The sequence below is a fragment of the Phaenicophaeus curvirostris genome, chromosome 28 (genome assembly GCF_032191515.1).
Source record: "Phaenicophaeus curvirostris isolate KB17595 chromosome 28, BPBGC_Pcur_1.0, whole genome shotgun sequence".
Taxonomy (NCBI): Eukaryota; Metazoa; Chordata; class Aves; order Cuculiformes; family Cuculidae; genus Phaenicophaeus; species Phaenicophaeus curvirostris.
In genome coordinates, this window is record NC_091419.1 from 7,239,331 (window position 1) to 7,253,986 (window position 14,656).

General features: G+C 48.9%; 1 protein-coding gene across 2 annotated transcripts in view; it reads left to right on the plus strand.

Moving 5' to 3' along the window:
• SBNO2 (strawberry notch homolog 2) overlaps positions 1–14,656 on the plus strand; it is a 66,163-nt gene that overhangs the window by 38,930 nt on the left and 12,577 nt on the right. For both annotated transcript variants that reach the window (XM_069877847.1, XM_069877848.1), the window contains 12 exons: positions 4,735–4,827; positions 5,446–5,542; positions 5,899–6,059; positions 6,611–6,744; positions 7,261–7,351; positions 7,634–7,777; positions 8,248–8,365; positions 9,330–9,435; positions 9,608–9,761; positions 10,150–10,326; positions 10,954–11,051; positions 13,843–13,925. In XM_069877847.1, coding sequence (XP_069733948.1) covers positions 4,735–4,827; positions 5,446–5,542; positions 5,899–6,059; positions 6,611–6,744; positions 7,261–7,351; positions 7,634–7,777; positions 8,248–8,365; positions 9,330–9,435; positions 9,608–9,761; positions 10,150–10,326; positions 10,954–11,051; positions 13,843–13,925 — 1,456 coding nt within the window. The remainder of the gene's footprint in view (positions 1–4,734; positions 4,828–5,445; positions 5,543–5,898; positions 6,060–6,610; positions 6,745–7,260; positions 7,352–7,633; positions 7,778–8,247; positions 8,366–9,329; positions 9,436–9,607; positions 9,762–10,149; positions 10,327–10,953; positions 11,052–13,842; positions 13,926–14,656) is intronic.

Below are 14,656 nucleotides of genomic sequence, written 5' to 3' on the forward strand. Positions count from 1 at the left end.
CAGCAGTCCCACAGCAACATGTGGTTCTGTGCGTTTTTATCAGCCTGCTACCATCTGTTTTCCCTCAGCTGTTGGGACCAATTCCTTGCTATTGCACAACCTGGTATCTGTCTCTACAGGCAGTCACTGGCTTTGGTTGTTGGGGCAACCGATATCACATACACATCTGCTGCATCTCTAAATCTCTGCTCTCATGGTGAATGCCCAGCCGTGCAGTGGGTTTTGTATGTGGGCTGGTGTCTTATGGAGACTTGAGGGAGGAAATTGTTTGGGTTGTTGAGCCTGGAGAAGAAAAGGCTCTGGGGACACCTTAGAGCAGCTTCCAGTATTGAAAGGGGCTCCAAAAAAGCTGGGGAGGAACTTTTTCAAGGGTGTGTAGTGATAGGATGCGGGAGGAAATTTTAGATTAGACGTTAGGAAGAAATTCTTCATGATGAGAGTGAGAAGGCCCTGGCCCAGCCTACCCAGAGCAGTGGTGGCTGCCCCATCTCTGGAGGTGTTTGAGGCCAGGTTGGATGGGGCTTGGAGCAACTGGATCCAGTGGGAGGTGTCCCTGCCCATGGCAGGGGGTGGAACGGGATGGGACTTGAGGTCCCTTCCAACCCAAACCATTCCATGATTCTATGAATCCAAACTCCTGTCTGCCATAGACTTTCTCTGACATCTCAGGCCTTTCACACAGATCGCAAGACTGAGCTCCTGCTGGCATCGGTGGGATTTGATCACCTTTATAGACCGTCTGCTTGGCCCTCAGCATGTCTGTAATTGGAGCAGAGGATTCCACTGCTCTCCTTCCTGTGAATAAACACATTGGAGATGGAGGCAGGGGCTGCGCAGGGAATTCACAGTCTTGTATCATTGGACCAGTTCAAACGTGAAGTCCCTGACTGTTAGCAGGAAAAGAGATGAGCTGTTTGAACCAAGGAACGGCTGAAAACATCGCAGCTTGTATACTGGATCATTAGAATAGCTGGAGAACAGACACATGCCCTGGGACAGAAAAGGCATGGGCCTTATTGCTCCTGGTCGCTTATTATTGGGTTTTTAACATAGTAGCCTAAATCATTGCAGAAGTAGTTTCATGGTGTCCTATTTCTAAACACATGAGCTCCAGTTGAGATGCTCATTCCTAAAACAGCGTGTGATTTCCTATCTGTGGAGCATACAGCAAAAACTGTACTGGGAAAAGCTGTTCTAAATCCAGCGCAAAGAATGCAAGCGAGAAACAAATATGTGTCATGTAAGTGTGAGACTGACTTGTCTGACTGTGGCGGAGCAGCCGTCTCCAATCCTGTCGCCTGCTGTTCTTCATGTCCTCCCCTCATCCTGCAGAGCAGTCGGTTCAGATAAGGCTAATTAAGTCCTTGGAATTCCATTTATAAACGACTTCCTTTTGAAAAAGAATCTCTAGCTATTTTAAATGTTGTCTTATCTGTGTTTTCTGGATACAGAGCGGGGAATTTGATTGGGTTTTGGGTTTTTTTTTTTTGTTCTTTTCTTTACCAAGTCATTTCCTGAGGAGGTGCCAGTTGAGTCCATCTTGGTCAGGAGGCTTCGGTTCCATTGTTGGCTATTGGTCAGGGAGTGGGAGGAATGGTTTTCAGCTGGAAGAGGGGAGATTGAGACGAGATTTTGGGAAGGAATGTTTTGCTGTGAGAGTGGGAGGCCCTGGCCCTGGTTGCCCAGGGCAGTGGTGGCTGCCCCATTCCTGGAAGTGTTCAAGGCCAGGTTGGATGGGGCTTTGAGCAACCTGGGAAGTGTCCCTGTCCATGGCAGGGGTTGGGACTGGATGGGCTTTGAGGTCTCTTCCAACCCAACCCATTCCATCATTCTATGAAAAAAAAATGGAGTAAGACAGATTCTTTGTGCAATTCTCAGTGGCTTCACTGAATGAGTCTCTCTCCTCCTTGCAGCCCTGTGTTCTCATGGGTGTTGTGTGTGCCTCTTGCCTTAACTTTTTTGGATACATAGCATAGAGGAAGGACTAAACCAAACTGGGAGCTGAGTGAGAGTAGAGGAAGGGAGGAATTCTACCACTTCAGTCTGGAGCAAGGAGTTGATATCGCTCACTGTAGCCCGTGGTCCCACCTGACCTGGCACTGCAGCATATTCTCAGCTGTGTGGTTAGACTTTTAGTGCTCCAAACCACCAAGGTTTCTGTGACTTCCTTTGCCATACCCGAGGCGAAATGTTCTGTGCTAAAGCCGTGCTGATGAACTGGGGTGTCAGGGGTTTATACTTTGAAGATCGCATGATGCAAATGCAGAGCTGTGTTAAATTTCCACTGCTAGGACTAAGACAGGTATGTGCCATGTTCCAGCCTTTCTCCTGCCTAAGAAGTAACTCTTATCCTGAGCTCAGATTTGTAGGTGGAGATGTTTCACCTGCTCTCCAGATTTGTTGGCACTGAAAAGAGCTCTTCCGTCCAGCTTCCTTCTGGTAATTCTGACTCAGGCTTCCAGTAATGGAGGCTGGTTTTTTTCTTTTTTTTTTATTTAAAAAAAAGGAAATAATTGACGTGTTTATACTTAAGAACTTCCCGTCTTTCACTTCTGATGGTGGAGCATGGCTCTCTGTAAGTCTGGCACTCTTCACAGGCTATAGACTTGAAGCGCTGCTGCTTCTACAGTTGCTGATTGCTTAGGATGCCGTGAGCTTCTGTCTTGACTTTGCTTGCTGCTGGGAAATTCCAGTGATTTTGTTTGCATGGGGGCAGACAAAGGATCTCCTGGATTGTGCCTTCCTAGCTGGGAGTGTCTTGGGAGCTCTCCTAGCTGGATGCGGTGCAGCAAGCTGCATGATTCAAAGCCATCATTCACACTGGGGCAGGAGCTGGTGTATGGAGAGACCCGTCTGGCAGCTTGGGCAGCCTGAGCCCCTCTGTCCCCAGCTATGGTGGGGCTGCAGGGTGCTTTGAGTTCTGGGACCTCTAGGCTGGTCTCTGTATGATAGAAACATTGAATGGTTTGGGCTTGAAGGGACCTTGAAGCGCATCCAGTTCCACCCCCTACTAAGGCAGGGACATCTCCCACTGGATCAGGGGCTCTAAGCCCCATCCAGCCTGGCCTTGAACCCCTCCAGGGATGGGGCAGCCACCACGGCTCTGGGCAGCCTGAGCCAGGGCCTCCCCACCCTCACAGCAAAACATTTCCTCCTAAGATCTCAGCTCAATCTCTCCTCTTTCAGCTGAAAACTGTTCCCTCTGATCTTGTCCCTGCTGTCCCTGATCAAGAGCCCCTCCTCAGCTTTCCAGGAGCGCCTTTCAGTTCTGGAAACTGCTCTAAGGTCTCCCCAGAGCCTTCTCTTCTCCAGGCTGAACACCCCCAACTCTTTCAGGCTGTCCTCCTACGTGGAGAGCTCAGGCATAAGCGTACCTCTTATACAGCTAAAAGATCCCCTGTGCACATGCTGCTGCTTTCAAGACACTCTTCCAAGCCAGTTGTGTCGTCCTTGTCAAGACCTGATCAACCTTTATTATGGGAATACTGGGCTTGCTCTGCACTGGGCCAGTTGAGTTGGTCACTGTTTCTCATTAACGACACAGATCTGTTAGTGAGTACAGAGAAGGCCACAAAGATGATCCAAAGGCTGAGTTCTCATATTTAAAGGCAAAATGTGGCATTTTGGGATAACTGATCTTAATGCAATGTAGTTATTCTAGCTGTAGCAAAAAGGCTCCTGTCCTGCAGGGGTGGGCAGACGTGTGTCCCCGCAGGCTTTCATCACGCACAGAATATTCACGCTTCTTGCAAAAATGTGTTCCCCATGATCGGTTGCTTCCTGCTCCCGTGTTGACAAAAGCATTTGCAAGATTTATTTGTTTCCAGAATTATTAGAATCATAGAATCATTAACGGCGTGACCAGCAGGTCCAGGGAGGTTTTTCTCTCTATGTACTCGGCACTGGTGAGACCACTCCTCAAATACTGTGTTCAGTTCTGGGCCCCTCACCACAAGAAGGATGTTGAGGCTCTGGAGCGAGGCCAGAGAAGAACAACGAAGCTGGTGAAAGGGCTGGAGAACAGGCCTTATGAGGAACAGCTGAGAGAGCTGGGGTTGTTTAGCCTGGAGAAGAGGAGGCTGAGGGGAGACCTCATTGCTCTCTACAACTACATGAAAGGAGGTTGTGGAGAGGAGGGAGCTGGGCTCTTCTCCCAAGTGACAGGGGACAGGACGAGAGGAAATGGCCTCAAGCTCTGCCGGGGAGATTTAGGCTGAACGTTAGGAAAAAATCTATCACGAAAAGGGTCATTGGGCACTGGAACAGACTGATCAGGGAGGTGGTTGAGTTGCTTTCCTTGGAGGGGTTTGAGGGACAGGTGGACGAGGCGCTGTGGGACATGGTTTAGTATTTGATAGGAACGGTTGGACTCAATGATCCGGTGGGTCTTTTCCAACCTGGTGCTTCTATGATTCTATGAAGGTTGGAAAAATCCTCTCAGCTCATCCGGTCCGACCATCAGCCCAACCCCAACATGCCTACTAAACCATGTCCCAAAGTGCTGTGTCTACATGCTTTCTAAACGCCTCCAGGAATGGAGGCTTGGAGGATAGATTGCCCAGGGCTTTTCATTCACAGAGTATTGAGAAAGAAAGTATTGATGTCCACTGACAACATCAGTGCAAGACCTGAGTACAGAGCACAAGGATCCTTACTGTTGTATTTTCATACTGGTTGGGGGTCAGAGGGCTGGGGGCTAAGCCTGCTTTCTCATCCACATCCTTTCTGTTCCAGCTGTTCTCACCCAGCAGATCCTTCACTGGCTTAAACAGGTCGAATGACCACATTCCTGCTGACCCCAACACCCCACTCCTCATAAGCTACCAGGTGAGAACGATGGAAGGACACTGGGCTCTAAAATCAGTAATGCCACAGCGTGGAGGGGAGGGGTTCTGTTCTCTTTTCAGCAGAAGCAAGACAAGAAAATCAGACAGAGACAAGTCAGTGCCCTTTCCAGAAGGGTCCTGTATTTCCTTTGGCGGATCCTTGCTCTGTTAAAGAGTTTGGGCTTTCTTCACTGCCGAAGCAGCACAATCTGTAGGGACAACTCCTCTGGGATGACATGGCTTTGCTTGATGCTGCTGAGCACCACACTGAGTTTAAAGCTGGTTTGGGTCCCTTACTCTGGGCCCGATTAGAGCATGGCTGGGCAGAATTCATGCTGGCCCACAACCCCTCTGAAAAGTGATGTAAACAGCTTTCCCTTGTTTGGCATGCACTAGGCATTGAAAATAGCTCTTAAAGCACTTGCTGGCCCCACCAAGTGGGCTCTAGCAGATGGTTTTCCTTGTGTTGCTGTAGCTATAAATGAGATTAATTGTATTTGCAGGATTGTGGGTTTGCGTAGGGATGGCTTAAGAGGTTGTTTCCACACTATGCAGCATTGTCTGCGTCTAGAGTTCAAAGAGAACGTTAATGTTTGGTCTATGCTGTGTTTCTTTTCAGTCTCAGGCTCCTGCAGAGGAGGAGGATGAAGGTGAGGAGGAAGAAACGGAAGAGTTGGGGCAAACAGAGACCTACGCAGAATATGTACCTTCAAAATGTGAGTGTCTTGCCATTGCATAAGCATGGGAAGTTCTGTTAACTCCGCTGTGCACCAACCTCATTAACTGCTGCCTTATTTTCCTGCGAGCAGCATATGGTGTCTGCTATGGCACATCCCAGGTTTGTGATTTTCTAGAAGAGTGCACCCATCCTCCTTTGGTGCTACACCAGGTTAACGGAACACTTTCCTATTGCTTTTGGGGGCATGACTTATTTCTGGCAGTCTGGAGTTTAAACAGAACAGCAGATTGAAGAGCAGAGGTCAGGCTTGTCTTTTCTGCTCCTCAGCAGAGGGCTGCTGACTGTGAATGTCAGCTCTGCAGGCCTGAGTTTATCTCTTTTCTGATTATTTAGCCAAGATTGGGAAGCATCACCCGGACCTCGTAGTTGAAACGAGCACCCTCTCCAGTGTCCCCCCACCCGACATCACCTACAGCCTTTCTCTGCCACGCTCTGTTGCCGACAAAGGGTCACTCTCTGCACTACAGCTGGAAGCAATTATTTATGCCTGCCAGGTATGTGACTCCACCTTGCCCAGTTTGTGTGTCTTGCACTGGAAAGAAGCGGCCTTTTCTATGGACAGAGGTCCATAGAATCATGGAATGCTTCGGGCTGGGAGGGACCTCAAAGCCCATCCAGTTCCACCCCCTGCCATGGGCAGGGACACCTCCCACTGGATCAGGGGCTCAAAGCCCCATCCAGCCTGGCCTTGATGAAATGTGTTTTAAAATAAGTCATGATATAGTTGATGAAACTTGGGAAGCTTTGACGTATGGCATTTTAAATGCCTTTTGAAAGGATCATTTGAAGCCAGGAACTTATGTGAGTTCCGTTTCCCAAAGAAGCAAGAACCTTTGACTGTTATTGCAGAGAGGAGTGCTTTACATTTTTGGGTCATGGGGGCCTTTTCCATGAACTTAACCATTCCTGCCATCATCTGAGCAGAAAATGCACTCAGATCAATGGGATGTGTGAAAGGGTTAAGCAGTGCTCTTACGAGCTCACATGAAAGCTGTTAGCAAAGACAAATCTAGTTTAATTTCCAGTTCTATTCCTGATTTTGCAGCAACATGAAGTTTTATTGCCCAATGGGCAGCGAGCTGGGTTCCTCATTGGAGATGGTGCTGGAGTTGGAAAGGGCAGGACGGTTGCAGGCATCATCTTTGAAAATTATCTTAAAGGGAGGAAAAAAGCTCTGTGGTAAGTTGTTGCTTTTATTTATTTATTTTTTCTCATATTTCCTGTAAGATTTTGGATTTAGTTTGGGTCTAGGAGTAAGGAATTCCTTAGTGCTGATGTTGGCTTTCTAGTTGACTCATGCTGTGGCCTTGGGTAAGTAATTTCCACCTCTCCGTGCCGTTTGTCTGTGAAATGGGAATATTTCCCCTGCAGTGGCGATGGAGAATGAATCACACTGAAACAGTGGATCATGTATTCCTTGGAGTGCAGTATCAAGCCTGTTCCTGCGCTCCTTGAAGTTGGATTGATGGACACCTCAGGTGCAGACTGAAGACCCTGAAGGACAGGGTTTTACTGCAGCACGCACAGAGCCTGGCCTAAGTGGCAGACTAGAATCTGCTGCAGGAACTTGCGTCAAGGTGTGGGGGCAGTTAGAAATGTGACGGTTCTGCACACCTACTGTTGCTTTAGTCAGAGCTGTTTATCACAGTGCATTCCCTGCCTCTCTCCTTACCAAGCCTACATCTTGCTTTGCAGGTTCAGTGTCTCCAATGATCTCAAGTATGATGCTGAGAGAGATCTGAAGGACATTGAAGCCTCCCACATTCCTGTGCATGCTTTGAATAAGGTAGGGAAGAGAAATTGTACTGGTGCTCTGGAAAATCAGCCTACAGTAGCAGTTGGATGGACCTGCCTTCAGATGCAAAGCCACAGTCACTCCTGCCTCCATGTGGCTGGTGGCACAGGCAGCAGCAGACAGCGAGCAGCTTGCTGTTCTCTGTTCTCAGCATGCTCTTCCCACTTTGGACTCTTGCTATTTTTATATGCTGTGGATTGTGGGTAAAGGATGGGTGCAATGTACTGGGGACGAACACCATCAGTATGTGAGTTCTTGTTCTTCCCTCTGCAGATAAAATACGGTGACACAGCTACCTCAGAAGGAGTCCTCTTTGCCACTTACTCTGCGCTGATTGGTGAAAGCCAGGCAGGCGGGCAGCACAGGACACGCTTAAAACAGATTCTGGACTGGTGCAGGGAAAACTTTGATGGAGTTGTATCCTTTAAAATAAAAAATGGAGAGAGACAAGAATTGCACACTTGTGATTGTGCTTCACTGGGGAGAAAAGAGCTTGGGGCCATCTGAAGGCCCTGGGAGCAGCTGAGGTGAGCAGTCTGGTGCTGTGGTAGATATTTAGAAGCTCAGAGCACATGCATCCCCCCCACGCTTCTCTCTCCTCTGCAGGCTGGGAGGAGAGTTAAAATGCAGCTGGAATTAACCTCTTCAGCATCCTTCTCCTTCAGCTCTACAAGACAAGACACCTTGGAAGGGAAGGGAGAGGGTCAGGACTTTGGGCTCTGAGTAGTCAAACCCAACAGATGCCGTGCAGTGTGGGGAGCGGATCAGTTCCATCAACATTGGGACAGGTTGTTCGGTTGGTTGGAGGAGGCTGGGTTGTATTTTTTGTGTTCCCACCCTCAGGATGAAAATAGATCCTTTCTCCTTAACTGACATTCCCCCTCCAGATTGTGTTTGATGAATGCCACAAAGCCAAAAATGCCAGCTCTACTAAAATGGGCAAAGCAGTACTGGACCTCCAGAACAAACTGCCTCAAGCAAGGGTTGTTTATGCCAGTGCCACAGGTAAGCTGCTCTCAGCCTTGGGTGCGTGCCATGCATCACAGTGGCCTCTGTGATCTGTAGGAGATGTGAGCATGTACACTAGGAGTACATGTTCGTGCAGGAAGTGAACCGTGCTGCAGTGCTGGAGGGGAGCCCAGGGTGCTAATATGTGCTCTGATAGTGCTCTGCAGTGCTGCCTGTTACCCCTTTATTCTCCTCTTGGTTCTTTACTCTGCTTTGGTGAGACCTCACCTGGAGCCCTGCATCCAGTTCTGGAGTCCTTAGCACAGGAAGGACAGGGATGTGTTGAAGCGAGTCCAGGGGAGGCCACAGAGATCATCCCTGAGGGCTGAAGCACCTCCCGTACAAAGACAGGCTGAGAGAGTTGGGGTTGTTCAGCCTGGAGAAGAGAAGTCTCCAGGAAGACTTTAGAGCATCTTCCAGTCCCGAAAGGGGCTCCAGGAAAGCTGAGGAGGGGCTCTTAATCAGGGACAGCAGGGACAAGATTAGAGGGAATGATTTTCAGCTCAAAGAGGGGAGATTGAGATGAGATCTTAGGGAGAAATGTTTTGCTGTGAGGGTGGGGAGGCCCTGGCTCAGGTTGCCCAGAGCAGTGGTGGCTACCTCATCCCTGGAGGGGTTCAAGGCCAGCTTGGATGTGGCTTGGAGCAACCTGATCCAGTGGGAGGTGTCCCTGCCCATGGCAGGAGGTTGGAACTGGATGGGCTTTGAGGTGTCTTCCAACTGAAACCATTCCATGATTCTGTGATTCTAAATTCTGCCCTGAGCCCCATGGCTGCCTATTACCCATGACTTTTTGTCAAGTTAAACTAATTTCTTGCCAGTTTTACTTGCTCCTGGCTGGCCGTTCAGTAGTATGAAAGTGCTTGCCCACCTGATGTATGGAGGGTAGTATTTGGAAAGATCCTTGGGTCTCCTGAACTGTGATGGCTTTGCTAACAGTGCTCTAATTCTGTTTGAACAGGTGCCTCTGAGCCAAAAAACATGATTTATATGAGCCGCCTGGGGATCTGGGGGGAAGGCACTCCTTTCAGAGCGTTTGATGAGTTCCTGCATGCGATTGAAAAGAGGTGAGTGATGGTCAGCATCCCTTTTCATGGGAGGCAGATTGGTCAGCATCCCTTTTCATGGGAGGCAGATTGTGTTTGGGACACTGTGAGGACAGTGTCTGAGGATGGCTGAGCCAGGAGAGGTGGTGGTTCTGCACAGGCAGGGAGTTTCACCACTGCCTTCTTCTCTCAGGGGAGTCGGTGCAATGGAGATTGTAGCAATGGACATGAAGGTCAGCGGAATGTACATTGCCAGGCAGCTCAGTTTCACCGGAGTGACCTTCCGAATTGAGGAGATCCCACTGGATCGGCAGTACAAGATTGTCTATGACAAGGCAGCCAAGTTGGTGAGCTGGTCCTGCTGCAGCAGGGAGACTGATATTTAATTGTGCTTTGGGCACGGATACTCGTTATGTGCAAGGGTCTGAAGGACCCTAAAGGTGGTTGTGAGCACAGACTTCATTTCTGCGGAAGAAAATGAGTACAGATGCTCAGCTTACATTAAAAGTTCTATTTTTTTGCATCTATTTAGAAGTCCTCTATTTGCAAACCAGAGCTTGCAACAGTGCAGGAAAGAGAGAACGACCAGGTGGTTCATTTGGCCTGACACACTGACATAAATTCTGCAGATAAATCAGATAATTGAGGCCCAGACTATTTCCTTAACCTCACACACATCAGTAATGAGAAAGAAAACCAAGATATTAACTCAGCCTCTCTTGATGTTATCTGCAGTGGGCAGAGGCCTTGATGGTGTTCCAGCAGGCAGCCGACTGGATCGGCTTGGAGTCTCGGAAATCCTTGTGGGGTCAGTTCTGGTCAGCTCACCAGCGCTTCTTCAAGTATCTCTGCATTGCTGCTAAAGTCCGACGCCTTGTTGAGCTGGCCAAAGAGGAACTGGCAAAGGACAAGGTGTGGTATTGTAGCCATTGGTCTTGTGTTATGAGTGATTTTTTTCTTTTTTATAGTCTGCAACCCAAGGGAGTTAATTATTGTTCAGTTTGACTCAAAAGCAATTTCAAACCTCTTTAAGGGTGTATTTCTCTCCAAATTAAGCAGAATGAAATGTGGTGTCCAGGTTTCTGAGACCATTCCTGGTAAATTATACTGAAGAGTTAACAATGGTCTAATCTTCTGAGCCTCATTTATCATCTGAAATGGTATTCTGGACATGGTCAAGCTACAAGAGGTACCAGATCCTCCACCTTGAGCACAGCCCAGTCCTTTCATCCATCTGGATGAAATTTTACACAGAAACTACCTAGCAGACTCGGTCAGCTCCTGTAATGGGAGTCAGCCTCTGTGCTATGAGCAGATGTGCGAGTTTGGATGCTGAAAGATTTGAGATGGTTCTTGGTCAGGAGGTCTGTGTTTGGGACAGGGTCCGAGGGAAACTTGGGGACAGGATCCAAGGTAAACTTTAGGACAGTGTCCAAGGGAACCATATCAGGGACTGGGAAATGCCATCTCTTAACCTTTCACTGGCTGTGGTGCAGCCTTCCTGACATCTTGCTGTGCATCCCTTGTGTCTCCCTGCAGTGTATTGTCATCGGCCTGCAGTCCACCGGGGAGGCTCGCACCAGAGAAGTCCTGGATGAGAACGATGGGCACCTCAATTGTTTTGTTTCTGCTGCAGAGTGAGTTAAAAATCCCTGTTTTTCTGCTGGGAAGCTGTGTGGGAGGCTGGAGGCATGCTGGGGAAAGCCCTGCCCTGTGGCTGCTCGCCTCTTGCAGTCCTGGAAATACAGTTTCATAACGCCTTGCCCTGGACATTTAGTTGGGTCCTTGAGGCACTATTCTTCAGCATGACTTTATGAGCTAGATCCTGGATTTTGAAGTTTCCTGTGGTCCGAACTTGCATGAACAGCCTTGTCTGACTCTCTGTACTCTGAAGGTGTAGGAGAGCCAGAAACATGAGTTCAGATGTGGTTTGTGAGGGTCTGACTCTGGAAAACAGGGCTGTTGACAATGAAGAAGTGACTAAGAATCTCGTGTGATTCCAGAGGCTGGGGTGATAATGTGAGGAGCTGGAGCAATGAGAGAAACTGGATGTTTGAAGGAATTTCTTTACTTGAAAGGTTTGTCAGGCATTGGAAGAGGCTGCCCAGGGAGGTGGTTGAGTCACCATCCCTAGATGTGTGTAAAAGATGAGTAGATATTGTAGTTGGGGACATGGTCTAGTGGCAGTTTAGTAGAGCTGGATCCATGGTTGGACTCGATGATCTTAAAGGTCTTTTCCAAGCAAAACCATTCGATGATTCTGTGAAGGAGCAGTACAAGGAGCTGAGATTCACAGGTGTTGGCTTTCAGCACATATACGAGGCTGGACATGGGGTTCTATTGCCAGGCTTCTGTGATGTCCTGGTTGCATTGCCTTTATTCCTAGTTAAAGGGTCAGTTGGTTGTGTCTGAAGTGAAGTCAGCAGCTCCTGCTACCCTTTCAGTGGAGAATAAGGCTTGTGCTCCCCTACATTTCTTCTTTCAAAATACCAGCCCATCCCATGACTGCAGCTACTCCCATGTGATGGGTGATGAAAACCTGGGTTGAGTTGTGTTTCCTCTGCTCTGCAAGCAACAGGGCTGTTCATATTTGCTTTTGAAGTGACTTTTAATGTGAGTGCAAGCAATGAGAGATGGCAGAGATGCCAAAGGCAAAGCTTTCCTCCCAGGTTGATGGAGTGGCTGTGTTGGTCTGTGTTGTTCTTCTGTCTCCAGCCTCTTCCTGAAACACAAACACCAACTTGGTGATAGCGCGCAGGGCGAGTCTGATGACTGCTTGGGTTGATTTCATGTCTTGGGTTGGTTTTTATGTCTCAGAATTCAGAGGAGTTGAGTCTAGAGGACTGTGTGGTCCCTTTGAGTCTTGCTCAGCTCTTGGAGGAGGAAGGGTCTATGATCACGCATGCAGCTCAACTCTGTCCCCAGTTCAAGAGGTGAGAGCTCTCTGCTGGGCAGCGCTGGCCAGATAACAGAGTGTCTCCTGGCATCTGCAGAGCCTCCAACTGCCGTGTTCTGCTTTTACAGCACTTCAGGGGATTTCTGGAGGGAGTGTGCTGGGAACAAGCAGTTGTTTCAAAGATGCCAAGAAACGGGGTTAAAAATAAACAGATTGTTCAGTGAGTGAATACCTACCCAACCCTTTGTTCTCAGGAGAGTGCAACTGTCGGGAAAGTGAGCAAAGTTTCATGGCAGGGAGGCTCCAGACCCGAGTCTTTGGCTTTTGAGCCCAGGATCACCCCAGCCCAGAGGAAAAAAGGGCCCTTCCTGTTGCTGTGTAACAGCCAGCGCAGGGCTCTGCCCCTTCAGGGAGTGGTGCTGCCTCTGCCTCCTTCAACCCCTCACACCAAGGGGCTTAGAGCTCCCTCCCTGATTCACCAGACTCCCTGTTTCTCACACGGATGAGTTCTCATGTCCATACCTCTTAGCTGTTTATTTTCCAACCAGAGATCATTCAGCACTGCCTTCTCATTACACTGGGGGTTTGTTCCCCACCCAACATGACCAGCACTTAAGCATTTGCTCTTTTCTTTAAAGAACAGCCCACAGAAACATTTGTTTTCAACCTTTTATGATTTTTTCCATTCACCTGAAACCACCACGTATCCATATTTTGTCACTTTTTTCTGTTCCATGGGCAAGCATCCTTATCAGAGGGCTTGGAGCACAGCCTGGTGATGGTTTCTGCTGTCAAAGCAGAGAGCTGAGATACTGGGACTTAGTGGATTTTTCAGCAGTGATGTAAGGGTATGGAGTGATAGGAGAAGGGGGAATGGCTTTAAATTGGAAGGAGGAAGATTTAGATTAGACATTAGACATTCTTCACGATGAGGGTGGGGAGGCCCTGGCACAGGCTGCACAGAGCAGTGGTGGCTGCCCCATCTCTGGAGGTGTTCAAGGCCAGGTTGGATGGGGCTCGGAGCAACCGGATCCAGTGGGAGGTGTCCCTGTCCACGGCAGGGGCTGGAACTGGATGGGCTTTAAAGTCCCTTCCAACCCAAGTCATCCTATGATTCTGTAGTGCTTCCCACTTGAAACTCCTCTTAGTTGCTATATAAAGGTCTTTCAACTCTGATGTGCCACATGGTAGCGCGGAGCCCAGAGCCTGTTGGCTTTGGTTGCAGTGTCTCCCTGGAATGGCCCAGCTCCTTCTGCCAGCAAGTCCACAGCAGAGAGCATTTTTCCTGGCATTTCAGTGCTTTTCCTTCCCTCAGCACTCCCATTCCATAGCCTGCTGTCCTGTTGCAGAGCCCTTTGGTGAAACACGGTCGCTACTGTTCTGGAGAGCCACACCATACCTAGGAGTGGTGGTTGTAGGATTTACCCCTCTTTCATGAAATGTGGTGCTGTCTCAAATACACATTGCTACGTGATAACCAGGAGATGTTCCTGTTCCTGGTAGCTAGAATAAATTTTGCATCTTACTTTCAGAGGCGTCTTTCTATCACTAATTCAGAAGCACTTTCCTTCAACCAAAAGAAAGAGAGAAAAAGGAACTGGCATTAAAAGAAAACGTAAGAGCACACTCCACTGCCCAGCATCTGACCTCCTGCCTTGCTGCTTCACCCCAGCCACTCAGCTTTTTCTTTTTCCTTTCCCCCTTTTCCCTTTCATGCTTTTTTTTGCTGCCCTGCCCTGGTTTCAGTTTGCTCTCCCGCACAACTCCCATCACTCTCTCTCATCTGGCGGATGGCAGAGCTGCCATCCCCTCTTTCCTCCCTGTAACCCACTTTCCCGTGCGCAGGGGAAGTCCTCACCTCCACTGTTTGTCCTGTAGCAATGCCCCTCTCCCTCATCCGCTTCCGTATGGAGACCGGGAGCAGATTGCACAGGAGTCCTGGCTACAAGTCCTCCTCTTGCAGCAAGGGAGGTTTCCTCACTACCTCTTACTTACAGAGTGGCAAGTATCCTGGAGGGAAAAGAAATCACTTCCCTGCCAAATTATTAGCTGTGGCTGCAGGTAAGGAGAGTTTTGGGATTTCTCCTCCAGTGGGATGTGGAAAAGGGGAAGAAGGAACAGCAGCAGTGGGAGATTGTGGAGGTTATCCTGGCTGGGTGCTGTTACAGAGCAGCCTGTGCCAGCTCTCAGGTAGCAGGGTCTTGTCTTGCTGTGTTTGGGAGTAAACAGCGCCCCAAAACACTGGCACCTTCCCATGTCTTGCACATTCCTCTGGAGGCAGTCAAACCCATGGACTCCTTTCCCTGAGAAGTTAGCATTGCTTAGAGCCAGCTGTGTGTTCATCCT